Source organism: Gastrolobium bilobum, unplaced genomic scaffold, assembly GCF_033153095.1.
Source record: "Gastrolobium bilobum isolate Gb01-03AN ecotype WA unplaced genomic scaffold, APGP_CSIRO_Gbil_v1 utg12063, whole genome shotgun sequence".
NCBI lineage: Eukaryota > Viridiplantae > Streptophyta > Magnoliopsida > Fabales > Fabaceae > Gastrolobium > Gastrolobium bilobum.
Genome location: NW_026899021.1, coordinates 304,125 through 319,324, shown reverse-complemented (window position 1 = coordinate 319,324; position 15,200 = coordinate 304,125). Strand labels below are relative to the sequence as shown.

At 31.1% G+C, this 15,200-nt stretch overlaps 1 protein-coding gene across 1 annotated transcript; it reads left to right on the top strand.

Annotated features, from left to right (window-relative positions):
- The first annotated feature begins 880 nt into the window (after positions 1–880).
- On the top strand, positions 881–7,453 carry LOC133286258 (uncharacterized). Its single transcript, XM_061483653.1, has 7 exons — positions 881–1,212; positions 1,963–2,393; positions 3,552–3,666; positions 4,418–5,092; positions 6,004–6,081; positions 6,702–6,815; positions 6,971–7,453. The coding sequence occupies exons 1-7, from the start codon at positions 895–897 to the stop codon at positions 7,232–7,234; spliced, it is 1,995 nt and encodes a 664-aa protein (XP_061339637.1). The 5' UTR covers positions 881–894; the 3' UTR covers positions 7,235–7,453.
- The last annotated feature ends 7,747 nt before the right edge of the window (positions 7,454–15,200 follow it).

Sequence of the window (15,200 nt, the reverse complement as noted above, 5' to 3'; positions counted from 1 at the left end):
TCTTATGAGATCTTGATTGTAAAAAAGTATTTTTAAAAAGTTTTTAAAGTCTTTCCAATTCTAAATAGTCTTTTAAAATTTATAAAAATTTTATCTCAAAAAAGTCTTTTAAAATCCTAATCCAATACACCCCTTAAATTTAATGATATATTTTAATAGAAGAAAAAAAAACAAGTCTGTAAATTTCAATTTTTGTACTGAATTAAAGGTACCAACTGCCAACAGTTTTTTTTTTTTTTTGAAAACAATAATAAAATTTATCCTAAATTTTTTTGTACTGAATTAGATCATTTTGGTGTTACTGATTAAGATTTCAAAGGGTAAACTCATATAAGAGTTTATCCTAAAAATTTATTATATTAAAAATTCATTAATATAATCATGACTCTAAAAATATGAGAGTAAATCTTCCAATTCCCATGTAATATTCACGGAAATAATCATAATAAGAGATAAGAGTATTAATATTATAATAAAAAATAATAAAATCATCCCCGTTTATTTTATCCTTTGAAATTTTAATCAGTAACACCAAAATAATCCTAGGGCTGACGGCACCTTAAATTATCCCTAGTTTTTAAGGATATCATCTTTCGAAATAAAATTATTTTTTACGCACATATAAAAATAGGTAATCCCATATAGATCAATATAAAGAGAAAAAAGAATACAATAATATAAATCCTACACACTTTTATATATGTGCAAAAAATATTTTATTTTTTATATTAAAATTAAATCCTTAATTTAAACCGTATCCTTATACGGTTTACTTGCAATTTTATTTATTTATTTATATTATTTTTGCGATGGGATTACTCAATTTAAAAACCCGAAAGGTTACTATTTATTGATTTTCAGAATTTGATGAGCCAGTTGGGAGACTCTGCTACTATGGCAGCTAATATTCCCGCAACAAGCTCTTCTATGACGACGTCGTTTCACCAGAAACGACATCGTTCCATATTCGAAGTTCCACCAAACTTCTTCGATTCATGTCGTCTTCTCCCTTCTCTTCACTCACCCGTTTCTGAGAACCACAACGAAGGCCTCAAAACTATTGAACCACCCTCAAACGACGTTGTTGTTGACGATGCCCCTCCAAACGCCGTCGTTTCGGCAACTAGGTTGACATGCAATACCTGCAAGGCTCAATTCGATTCCCTTCAAGACCAGCGTTCCCATTTCAAATCCGACATCCATCGATTCAATGTAAATCTCTCTGTATTCGCCATTCAATTTTTGTAATTAGTGCTTTTTTTATTTTTTTTATTTTCAGATATTACTTCCAGAATGTTCCTTTTTCAGTAAATTTGGCAAAATTTTGAATACCCTTGTTTGGTTTAAAGAGAAAAATTCGAACTTTTTTAATTGTTTCGTGGACTTGCAGTTGTGTTTTATCTTTTTTAAAAAAATTTACTTCCAGAATGGTACTGTATTCAGTGAAATTAGGTAAAATTTAGGATACCCATTATGCTTTGAAGAGCAAAAACTCATAACTTTTTTCTGATTGAGTTCCTGGACTTGCAATTGTGTTTTGTGTATTGGAAGCTTGATATGATCATGTGCAAGTTCAAATGCCAGCATAATGTCTATTTTGGTATGTGGATATAAAAGTGAATGCTAGTGATTCTTGTAAAGAACCAATTCAACCCAAAAGTTTAAGTTATTGGGTGAGGCTACATTAATAGTTTTTATATATCTCAACATGCCCCCTCACCCGAGAGCCCACTGGGCTTGAAGAGTGGATGATGCCAGGCCCACCTACCTGTGCGAAAAAAGAAATTCCACTAGAAAGAAAGTGGGGGTCGGTGAGGATCGAACCCGGTACACCGAAGCTCTGATACCATGTAAAGAACCAATTCAACCCAAAAGCTTAAGCTATTGGGTGAGGTTACATTAATGTTTTTATATATCTTAACAATTCTCATTAACTTCTATAATGGGTTGTATTGATAATAGGTGAAGCTGACAATTGCTGGAAAGAATATTGTGAAGGAAGAAGATTTTGAGGTGCTTACATCTGAATCTGTCAAAGACTATGATGTGTCAAGTATTTCAGGATCAGAAAGTGATGATGACAGTGACATTGAGTCTCAAAGTCAAAAGGAAGTGCGTGACAAATCAAGTGAAAGTTTGAAACAAAAGCTACTTATATGTCTTCAGACAGGGCAGAGAGTTTCTGTCTGGAAGTGCTTGATTATGAATATGACTGAAAATGTATCGTATGAGGATGAAAAATTGAAGAACGAAGTGATTGAGAGGTTGAAATCTCTGACTATTGAGCCTAGGGATAAAACACACTTGAGGGTCGTTCTTCTTGCATCCGGTGGGCATTTTGTGGGTTGTGTCTTTGATGGTGATGCGGTTGTGACCCACAAGACATTTCACAGGTTTGAATATGCTTCTTGATAATAAACATTAGAAATAAATGGTTCTAGTTTTTGTAAGAATTATTAATGACAAGTGGATATGATTAGCTTTTCATTTAGGCAGACAGTGTGGGGCGGAGACTACCTATAGCGAAATATGCATAATGCATACACCATTCAACCATGCCCAAAGACTAATATTAAAATATCTGTGAAGCACGTATCTTTATCACTTTTTATTCTATTGGAGGTCTAATTCATTGGAATTAGTTCATAATGCATCACCCATTGTATATTCCCTTCCTGAGAATAAGTATAATGTTGAGAACACCTTTCCTCAAGGAATCCTTTTTCTTCATTGAGACAAGCCCCAGGAATTAAATCTCATATGACTTTGAATCGATTTTATTTCTGATTTAGCTATTCACATTATAGCTATCTATTACCGAATAGACAAGTGATTAGGTGCAGTAATGCCTATCAGAATGAAAATGTATAACCTCTTCATTCATTCATCTTATAGTCTGTTTACTAATTTTCGCTGGAGGTGTGAAATATTATATAATTTGTGCTTGAGCTTCTGCAAGTAGTTGTTTCACTTGTCAACGGTTCTTTTCTTTACTTCCCCCTGTTTTTATGCTCTAAGGCAGTAAGGCATATGTTGTACTTCCCAATTATTGACCAAATACCTGTATCACAATTTTCCTTTTTCATTTTTATTGTTGATAGTTCTATTTTCTTATAAATTGTAAATGGAGTGTTAGGCACGAGCCAAATCCTAATTAGGAGAATAAGCATTGGAGGGCATAGTCAAGGAGGAATAAAGATTAGGGGGTTAGTTAGTTAACATAATTGGTTACAGCAGTAGTTAGTTAGGAGTTAAAGTTTAAATAGCAGGAGTTGTACAGAATAGAGTAGACTGAAAAGATAGTTGACTAACCAAGGTTTCTTAGTTTTAAGGGTATTACCCTTGTGAGGGAGATATTCTCCTTGTACATCTTCTCTCTCCCTCTCTCTCTCTCCATAACTGAGTAAGAGAATTCTCCTTCTCCATCTCTCTGGTTTCTTTCTTTCCCTACCATTCATCCTGCAATTCTAGTCTATTTTTATATGGGTTCCTATTATGGAGTTTTAAAATTTGTGTCTATCTATTCTTAAACTCTCATTATTCTTATGCAGATATGTTGTAAGGGCCAAGGCAGGAAAAAAACAGTCATCAAAAGATGCTTCTGGCAGGGCTGCACATTCTGCTGGGGCTTCACTTCGTCGTTATAATGAACTTGCATTAAAGAAGGTATTCTAATCAAAGCTATATTGCTTTGCTTGCCAATTTTTTATTTCCATGTTAACCAATTGTTGTTTTTCCCTATGGTTTTCTGAAACTAATTGATAGAGCAAGCATATTTATATTTTATCATGGAATTGGAGGTAGTTGTATATATTATACAGGTTAATAAGTGTGTGATGTAACCAATGGCACTGTGCTTTCTTATTTCATTTGAAGATGTGGGAAGTGGGAACTTTTGTGTGGAGGGAAATATAATTAATTGAAATTAGTATGGCAAAGTATTTTTTGAAAACTACCAAGTTTCTTTCTTCTTTACTTAATGGGTAAGGGCAATATAATTTGTTATTGTGCTTTTTGCTATATTGAAAAAGGTGTATAATATGTGTAACTTTAACTGTATTAAGAATTTCTCCCCATAAAGTACAGACTGCCTACTCTCATTTATTTATAATTAAAATAACAGCTACAAAGCTTGGTTTCTCTATAGATTTTAGAGTGACTAATGTCAGCTGTGTGATTGCATATAAATTGTTTTACTAGTAGTAATACAAATGCGACAATTGGCCCTATTGGTCATGAATTTTGACAAACTAACTGTTTAAGTCATTATTCTTACAATTTTACTTACAGTTCTCAAACACACGTGGAGGTGCAGAAAAATTCTTGCTTATTGCCTTCTTTGTTTGTGTGTGTGGGTGCATGTACATTTGTGCACAATTTAAATCGGGACTGATTAGTGGCATACCAACATTTTTAGGAAGTTCACGACCTGCTTATTGCTTGGAGACCTTATTTCGATGCTTGCAATTGCATTTTTATAAATGCACCTTCAAGTAGTCGTCAACTGCTTTATGATGGAGAAAGACCATATTTTACCAATCGGCAGTGTGCTATTAGAAATATTGCTTTGACTGTACGGAGGCCTACTTTCAGGGAAGCAAAGCGTGTATATAGCCAGTTGACCCAAGTATCCAATGAAGCAGATGAGAAGGAAATTTTACAAAGCAACCAAGAGGACTTAGTATCAATTGACATTGCTAAAAGAAATGGTAGCCCACCCTCCAGCAAAGGTGACATGGCTGAGTTGGATGACAAAGATCACACTGAAGCTTGTTCGAGTAAACAAAATGATAAACTCCCCATTTCGAGTGATGAAGAGAGTGAAAATGAGCAACCTGGTAAATCAACTCCTTTACATCAAGCAGCACAATCTGGTGACTCTCAAAAGATTATGGAACTCCTGGAACAGGGCTTGGATCCTTGCATCAAAGATGAAAGGGGACGGACCCCATATATGTTGGCAAATGAAAAGGAAGTCAGGAATACATTCAGAAGGTTTATGGCGTCAAACCCTGACAAATGGGATTGGAATGCTGCAAAAGTGCCTAGTGCATTGACTAAAGATATGGAAGAATCACAAGCTGCTAAGCAGGTGATTCTGATAGTTGTAGGAATAAGTTTTGAAATCTGATTTAAATTCAAAATGATTGCATTTTTTATTATCCGCATTGTTCTCTTTACTTTGGATGACTTGCTGATAAATATTATTGGCAGCAAAAGAGAGACTAGGGAATAAGTGTGTGTGATTGAAAAACGTGTTCTTCATATCAGGGAACCTTGTTTCTGAATATGTTTCCTGCCAGATCCCATTAGACATGATGCATTTCTATTGTCAGACGTTGATTATGTGCCTAGATGCTTATATATAGCTAGCAACATCCAATAGATAAGGAATATTGTTTATATTTTTTTTAATAGGAAGGGGCATGTGAATTTTTTATGTGCATACATATCAAGGGAGGATGTTCTATAATTATATTTATATAAACCTGTTCAACAATGAAGTGAAAAAGAACACATAATAAAGTCAGGAATTTTGAGTTTTTCCTATGCCAGATTTGCCACATAAGTGGCATGTTTAGTGGTTGAACAGACTAATTTTTGCAAGACATCCAAGCATTAAATAAAATTTATTTGCAACATGGCCTTCCATTTGGTAGAAACATTTGTTGGATTGTTGTTGCTGTGCAAGAGGTATATTTTACATTATCTGCTTCTAATATATACAATGTTCTCTGCTTCTTAATGTAATCAAATCTCCATGGCTTATTTGGCTTAATAAATGATCAAATCTAACAACTTTTAACTGTATCCTGCCCTTTTATTTGTTGTATATATATATATAGCTTATTGAAATATTTCAACTATGGAGGTGGTTCTTTTTCATTCTGCTAATAATATCCAATGTTCATTTCTTCTTGATCTTGAAGTTTTGACTTTTGATAATCAAATCTAAGAACTTCCTTGTCAGAGTAATGATTGCCTCCTTTTGTGCTTGTACAGGCAGAAAAAGATGCTAAGAGGAAAGCTAGAGCAAAAGAATTAAAGAAATTGCGTAAAGCAAAAGAAAAGAAGGCTCAGGTACATCTTAACTGGTTTCTGTCTCCATGTTATATGATGGACGACCTTGCATCAGATTTTAGGACCTATCTCTGATAGTATTTTACCTCGGTTTATAAAATGAAATTCATTTGGTAGTATCATATTTTTTGCACATACAGCATTCAATCTCGTGGCTTCAGTTTATTAGGGTTTACCTTAAATATTTGAGAGTTAGCATGGTAGTATTGACTGTTGAAGTAGTTGGCCGAGTGAAAATGGTACATGCTCCTTCAAATAACATTCCTCTGTTTCTTCCACCTCTGGTTACCAAACATTACACGATTAGCTTGTGATTGAGTCTTGAGCAAGTGTGCATGAACAAATGAGCTTTCTTGTGTATTATGAAAGGGACTTTTACACTTCAACAACCGATTTTTAAGTTCTATTATTGTTCTTTGTCCTGTTGCTCGTGGTTTCGGTTTGAGGGGCCAATATTTCAGCCAGCTACAGATTTTTTTGCAGAATTTTCATCAAAAAAAATAAATTGGTTTGCCATAATTTGCATCTTCATTAATACATGTTTCTACTTTTTTACTCATTAATATTCATTCCTTCTGTTGAAAAACATTACTCTGACGAATCTCGAATATGGTGTTCAGGCTGAAGCTGCCTTGCCTAAGAATGATTCCAAAACTGGAGAAAAGCAAGTGACTGCTCAAGCATCTACTAAGGGACAATCCCAACCAAAAAGTGGTGTGCAATTATCTAAAGAGGTTGATACTGAATTTTTGGTGGCTGAAAATCTAAATAAGAAAGTCTTTTGCACTTTTAATGATGGGTTGAATCATGCTACACATTTAGGAGATTTCATAACTCTTCCATGTGAGTAAAATTTTAATTTTATCAATCCACTTTTTATCTTAAACAGGAGGAAATAAGAGCATCTCAGGCTGCAGAAAGAGAAAAGAGAGCAGCTGCTGCAGAGAGAAGAATAGCTGCACTCAAAATTCAAGTTAATAGTGGAACTGCTGCACCTAGCAATTCAGAGCCTAAAAGTGGATTAGCCAGTGACATTTACTGTTCCTGTTGTAATTCATCACTTGCTGGTAAAGTTCCCTTCCACCGGTATAATTACAAATACTGCAGCACATCATGCATGCATGTACACAGGGAGATCCTAGAGGATGGATGACAATGTGTTAAGATGTTTTACCTCCTTTTTTTTTTTTTGGTACATACACTCCTACTTTTTTTTTTTTTTTTTGGGTACATACCTCCTACTTTTTTTGGTGTGTAAGTTAAGATTACTCCAAATATCCATTGTTATTGATATGGTTGTAAGGAAAGAAAAAAAAAAAAAAAAGCCCTGGTGGAAGGAGTGAATGGAAAATAACATGAGTTTAGGATGTTTGAAGGGGAAAAAAAATTGTTTTCCAAGCAACATTGATGCAGCTAGAATCATAGGACCCAAGCGCACATGCCAAGGGTAACAAGGTAGCATAACCATGGTAGTTAAAATCGGAACAAGAATAAAAAATCGTAAAACGTAAAATTATAACGTAAAAAAATTTGTAAAAATTTGTAAAATTGTAAAAGCGTTTGGAATTTTGATGAAATTATTTTGATTAAAAAAAGTCATACAATCGCAGATTTAAATTGGAATTTTAACTGCCATGAGCACGACTATTAAAGAATAAAGAAACTAATAATTAAATATTTTCATAAATAGTGTAAATATGTATTGCTATGTCATTGAAAAATACGACCTCTTATGTACTTTATTTTATAATTAGATTATTTTAATTATGTAGCTATACATGATTGGATAAAAATTATAGAAAGGGTTTTACGCTTATAGCATATAAATCAAAATTAAGGTCATGATTTGAATATGGATAGTTATAAATCTTTATTTGTATTATACTCAAAAGTTCAACAAAATCATACGGGAATATCAACTGTTAAGATCTATTAAACTTTAAAATAAAAATTAGGTATTAAAATTACTTTAAACTAATCTACGAACATGAAATCTTTGTATAAAATCGTAGAAAAATTAAACAAACAATAAATCTAACAAAATATAAACAACAAATACCTGTATTTAGGGAAATGGATATATGGTATGTTGTCAGATAAGGTTTTGTCGTTTTTCCTTAACTAATGGAAACCAGAACCTAGAAAATAAGAATGAGAAGGTGAGAATGATTTTGGAGAACGTTTCTAGTGGAGAAAAAAAAATTTATCGGAAAAAAATAATTTTTGAGAATATGATGAGAATTTTTTTTTCCTAGGTAAGTTACTAAAGGTATTTGGTAGGTCAAAATTTTTTGAGAAATGTTGAGCTAATTTTATTGATGTTGTGTGTTAATTTTCTCACCACATGAAAAAAAAAAGACAATTCCATCCCTTTCAATGATAATCTTTCCCAACTATTTTATATAAAAAAGCAAATGATGGGAAAAAAAGAATTTCAATCATATTTTTACTTCATCTCCTACCAAATATAGACAAATAATTTTCCTTAAGAATTTTTTTTTCACCTCTTACCAAACACCCTGTTGATATTCCTTGAAGATTGATCCAGCTACTGAGAATTAGTGGCAATAAAAAATCATAAGATAGTAGAATTTAAATAACTTGATTCCTTGCCAGCTTGATACTTTGTGCATTTTTTTGTTCAAACTTGCAAAATACAAATCTTCAAAGCAGGGACACTCCAAGTTGGATCCTCCATCGTTATCTCAGACTTGGCATTTTCGGAAGTCAACATGGATCCTACGCTGTTATCTCTATTTTCCATTTCCTTTCGTTTTCCAAAATTTTTGTTTGTCATTCCATAATTGGTTGCAAGTTGTAAGAAAAATCTTGTAGGGTCGTAAAAATCCAAGACACCAAATTAACATCAAACACGGCATAATGCATTGGCCATGCATGGATAATTTGGTTGATAACAACATTATGCTCAATTGATGTGACAAGAGTAATGAGAGACTTTTAACATAATATGTATATATTGTTGTCACATAATCACGTTACGCGGAGCCATAAAATTTTGTGACAGGAGAAATAAATTTCACACTAATTTAAACAAGGTTACACTAAGTGGGTTTATATGGAACCCAATTTAAAATGAGTATTATTTTTCTCACAGAAAAATCATCTCGTGTCCATACAAAGTATAATGTGGATCCCGCTAAATAAATGAGAGAAAAACACAAAGTGAAATTCACATTACACTTCTTGTGTGCATGAGAATTTCTCTCATGTAACATAAAAAAAATAACACCCATTTAAAAAAGAGGTTGCATTTTCTTATGCAACATGAGAGGAGCTTTTTTCCTACACATACAACCAAGTGGACTCATTAATTTAAAAAAAAAAAGAAAAAGAAAAAAAATATTAACACGAAAATCGAGCTCTCACTAACATGAGAGAAACTTTATTTCTACGATATAAGATTTATTTATCCCTTTAAAAAACTCTAAGTTTTCATATATAAGAAATAATAGGGACAAAAGTTCAAAGGCTGAACTTGAGGGGTGAGGAGCATACTTATTTATATCAAACAAATTTGGAAGTTTGAATAAAGATTTACACGAACTTAAAGGGGGATGATTGCCCCTCCTGTCTCCACTCTCCACCATTTACATTCACATAACAAATGAATGAACCAAGTATAGAACTTTGAGAGGGAAAAAAAATTTAAGCTCCCGTCCCATCTTAAATTCTTGTGGTCCCTCTCACAATTCAATTTTTGATTTTCCCATTTTATTCCTGTTTTGATTTTCATTTTCCTTTCTTATCCTCTCACATGTGAGTGGGAGTAGCTAAGAATTCTATGAGCCTGGACCATAGTATTTTTTCTCCTTTGAGAGATGTTATGCTTGTAACATTTTTTTGCTTATAATCTCTTTCAATTAAATTTTAACAGTTGATTTTCATCAATTTGATAGTTATACTTATTAAGTCACACTTATTAATTAATTATTAATTTTCAATAAATTATAACCATCAGATTGACAGAAATCAACGGTTAAGATCTGGTTGTAAGTTTACTAGTTTAATTTCCATAAAATGAAATCTAACTAACATTAAAAAATTCCCAACACAAAAATAAATAAATAAAAAAGCAAAAGAATATGCACCTCTGCACACCTACATAGCTTAATAGCATACATCACAGCTTATGAATATGGCTGGTCCATTTGAAGCCACCTTCTTTGTCCACCAGCAAACCTTCAACCTAATCACTCCTGTCTCAGTTGTTTGCAACTTTGCTCATGATTCCTTCATTACCCACCGCCATAAAATCAATACATTTACATTTCCCACATTGCTAATGCTGGGCTTCCAAGTTCAAAACTTCCCCATTCCAAGTTCACCCTGTGACCACTAGAGCTTCTGTGTTTGGTATATTAGGTTACTACTTGGCCTTCAGGGCCTGGCTATGTTTGCCCTTATATGCTACTCAGTTAAGCATTGCCATGGCAGTTTTTGGCTCATTTTCCTTGTCTTCTTTGGAACAGTGACCAAAATGTCACTGTTCATCAACTTTTTTACCTAAATACCACGCGAACAGTGTTATTTTCTAATCTGTCACGGGGGCAAGTTTGCTACCGGTGTAGCAAACTCGGTTTGCTGACGTGTCACGTTTCTAGTTGACACCAACTTGATTTTAACCAAGTTCGCCTACCATCAGGCGACCTTCATTTTTTTTTATTATTATTTTTTTTAAATTTGATACTTGTTATCCATTAAAAATGTGACACGTCAGCAAACCGAGTTCGCTACACAGGGTAGCGAACTTGCTCCCGTGGCATATTGGAAAATAACACTGTTCGCGTGGCATTTAGGTAAAAAAGTTGATGAACAGTGACATTTTGATCAGAATTCCGTCTTCTTTGATGTCACACTGCTTCAAGTATATTTTTTATGTTTTACTTGCAGTGATTGAGTTTCATCAAATGGTCACAATTTTGTATAACAAATATGGCGGGAGATTAATAATATTGCCCATGGGGATCATGACACACATACTTAGATTTTGCCACTGACATACATGATTTTTATTTTTACAAACTCAAAGTGTCCTCATCTCGTAGGACGAGATTAATCCCTTTGTGACTTGGAATATAACGATTTTCACCACTGGCTCCAAAATACTTTTCTTAAGAATCGAAACTATAACTTCATTAGTCAAAGGAGCGTGACCCTTTAACTACTTAGCAACTGAGCTACACCTTAAATTTGAGATACATGGATTTGATAGATAAGGCCTAATTAATAATGGAAGCATCAGCAAGCTACTCTTTCTTCACACTCATGCTAATTTGCCTCATAATTGCATGCTTCCTATATTTGCTAATGGAAAACCTGTCTTGTAGACAATTTTAAATTACAAAGACAAATTTAGGTATACAAAAGTGCGAGGTTGTTTTTTATTTCGGTCATAAAAATAACCTTACCGCAACTCAAAGGTTTACTCTCAAACTTTCGAAAAAAAAAAAACAGGCTTACTCTCAATTTTATTTAAATTATAAAAGTATACAGTTACACGATGTAAAAAATTAGTTTATAGGCATGTTGCTTCCAATAAAGTCTATAATCAACTTCTGCAATAAGAAAATTCTATTTTTTTTTTAACATTGAAGAGGTCCTTGGTTCAAATTCTAAAAAAAAATTCTTAATAATAAAAATATTGCTACGTGATGGCAATGGAGGAAGGAAACCCATCTCCTTTTATGAAGAATGACAGAATAGGAATGTTTGGCGAAATCATTTTTAGGAATCAATTTTGGATGGGAGTGTTTTGAAAATCTTGTACAAAACATATAAATGGAACGTGCTCATGTATAGATTCACATCAATTAAAAAAAAAATCCTCAAACCAAATCATTCATTTTTTGTATTTTGGTTCTCCTGGAGAATGCAGACAAAATAAAAAAACATCCAGTTATGTTTTTTTAAGGGAAAAACTATTCTTATGCAATAACATAAGAATAGTTTTATCTTCAATAGACCCATTGAGAATTGTGACATTTTTTTTTTTAAATAGCGGGCCCCACCACATGTGTGTCTACAATATGAGAGATCTTATTTTATGCAACACTAGTAAATTACCCGTGCAATGTCCGGGAAAAAAGAACAAAATCATTGTCGCCGTCGTTGGTTAATCATCACACCAGTAAATCTAACACTTTCATCTTGTTATTAAGCTCTGAACGGTACTATGGTAGAGGTATAAACATGAAGGAACAAAAAATAAAAAAGCAAACCTATTATTTGAGAATTATCTGAAATAAAAAAGAATTGTCTTACTATTTTTGAACTTTAAAAGGCTACAACATTCATATAAAACTTTGTAAATATCAACCACAAACAAAATTTTGCAATTCAAAGGCATTGATTATTATGCAAATCAAATATAGTTATTTACTCAATAATTCAATCTTCAAATATAACTACCAATGAACCTTCTGCTTTGCATTATTATTCAATATCATCCCGTCTTATTGATTCAACAGTACACAAAATTTGCTACAAAATAAAATCAATTAATATACATGAAGAAAAAAAATTAAATGTTCTGCTGATTGTTCATTTTGTTTAGATGAACTTTTATTTATCACAATATGATTGTTCATTTTATTTACATGTTTGTTTCTGAAATATTTACAGCAATAAATCTAATTATCTTAACCATACAAAGACGGGTTTGTTAGACAGTAGATATAATGGGGGCAAATGTGTTCGCGGACAGGGTAGGCTGGCCCTCCGGCCCGAGCCCATTTTGCCACCTCTAATTATCAACGTTTTATATCATCATATAAAAGAAGAAGGATGAAAATTCAATTTAATTATAAAAATGTGTTGGTGGGCCGGCCCTCCGAGCCGAGCCCAGTTTACCACCTCTAACTTTTAGCATTTAATAGATTTTTATATTTATCCACACAAAAAGGCTCTTATAGTTGCGTCTAGGTTTTTATATTTTATCTCAGAGATGAACTTTCATTTATTACAATTAGATTTAAAAAATAATAATACATAATTATTTTTTTCCAAGGATTTGTGTCGTTATTATTTGGAATTTTCTAAATTTGTATTTACAAAAATTAAAATATGTATTAGGAATTTAATTATAAAAAAAGAATAGTGGAATTTTAATTTAATTATAAAAACGTGTTGGCGGACGGGGCGGACATGCCCTTTTGGCCAAGTCCAGTTTGCAACATTTATCTATCAGCATTTTATGTAAATAATTATTTTTTTCAAGGATTTGTGTCGTTTGTATTTTGAATTTTAAAAAAACTGATATCAGATTTAGGAATTTATTTATAAAAGAAGAATGATGAAATTTTAATTTAATTATAAAAATTAGTTGGTGGGCTCGCCCTCCGGGCCGGGCCTAGTTTGTCACATTTAACTGTCAACATTTTATATCAGCATGTAATAAGTTTTTATATTTATCTACACAAAATTGTTCTTATAGTTACATCTAGATTACTATATATCTATATTTTTTACAGTTGCCTTTCAATCGACTCTTTGTGGTCTGTGTATTTGTGACATCTATAAGAGATAAAGAGTTGGAAAATATTTGAGTTCGTACGTTTAATATTCTATCAAACACTTTATAGTTGAAGTTGAATAAGGTAATATCAAAAGATCATTCATTAGTTGAATTATATAATAATAAATATTATTAATAGGGTTAAAAAAATAATATTAATAGACTTAACAATTTTCGATGCAGAAAGTTATGGTATTATTAATAGGCTTAACAAATCACCTATGCAAAAAATAGTGAGATATTAATATAGCTGTTTAACATCCAATTTTAAACTTTTTTCCCACCTATGAAGTTTAAATTTTAAATTTAAATTATTTTTTATCATCTATAAGTATATTTTTATAATTTTAAATAGATTTTTTGTTTAATCTATAATTTTATATTAAATTCAAATTTATTATATATATCTTTTTCCCACTGCAAAAACATTAAATGTTGAACTCTTTTCCAACCTATCAAGTTCATAATTAAAATTAAAAAGTTAACTTTTAAATATTAAATATTAAATATTTTCTCTCCCAATTGTAAAAATTATTAATAGACATAATAATTTTTCATACAAAAAGTAGTGAAAAACATCCATAGAAGATTGTGTACTTTCTCCAAATAATAACTTTTAGTTATTCATTCATGACATAGGAAATTGTGTTAATTATACTTTTGCAATAAAAAAATAAAAGTTTAATTTCTTTTTTATATATTAAATTAAAATTTTTATTTTTATAGTGATTAAATTTTAGAAATTTGTTTTTTTACAGAATGATAGAGGTCATTTTAATTTTATTTAAATTTTGATTTAGATTCTTTTGTATTAATTACACATTTTTATATGGTTTTTTCTCTCTTTTAATTTATAATTTTTATACATGTTTTTAAATTGGTTATACATGTATATTTAAAATATTTATATTAAATATTTTTTTAAAAAATACTTGTATGAACTTTTTTTTCTCTTTTTGTAATACGTTTTTAAGTTAAAATTTTAATAAATTTTCTTGTAAAGTATAAATACTTCATTTCTTATTTTTTATTTAAATTTTAATTTTAATTTTTTTTATCAACTATACATACATTTTATAATTTTAAATATATTTCTTGTTTAATCTATAACTCTATATTAAAATTCAAATTTCTTATATATATATATATATATATATATATATCTTTTTCCCATTATATGAACATTAAATGCTGAACTCTTTTTTTACTTATTAAATAATTTTCCACCCAATAAACATAATAATTAATATTATTAGTAGGTTTAATAATTTTCCATACACAAAGTAGTGAAAAACATGCATAGAAGGATGTGCACATTCTCCAATTAATAATTTCTAGATTTCATTTACGACATAAGAAATTGCAATTATTTTTTACTCTTACATCAAAAGAATGAAAGTTTAATTTCTTTCTTATATATTAAATTAAAACTCATATTTTTATAGCTATTAAGTTTTATTATCATTTTTTACAGAATGATAAATGTCATTTTTTATTTTTATTTAAATTCTTTTATTTTATTGAACATATTTTTTTATATTTGTAACACATTTATAATGAAGAAATATGAGTTGATACAAAAAGT

Coding starts and splice junctions, on each gene's coding strand:
- LOC133286258 (XM_061483653.1), top strand. CDS start 895: ATGGCAGCTAATATTCCCGCAACAAGCTCTTCTATGACGACGTCGTTT. Junction 1,213..1,962: donor CCGACATCCATCGATTCAAT/GTAAATCTCTCT, acceptor TATTGATAATAG/GTGAAGCTGACAATTGCTGG. Junction 6,816..6,970: donor GTGTGCAATTATCTAAAGAG/GTTGATACTGAA, acceptor TATCTTAAACAG/GAGGAAATAAGAGCATCTCA.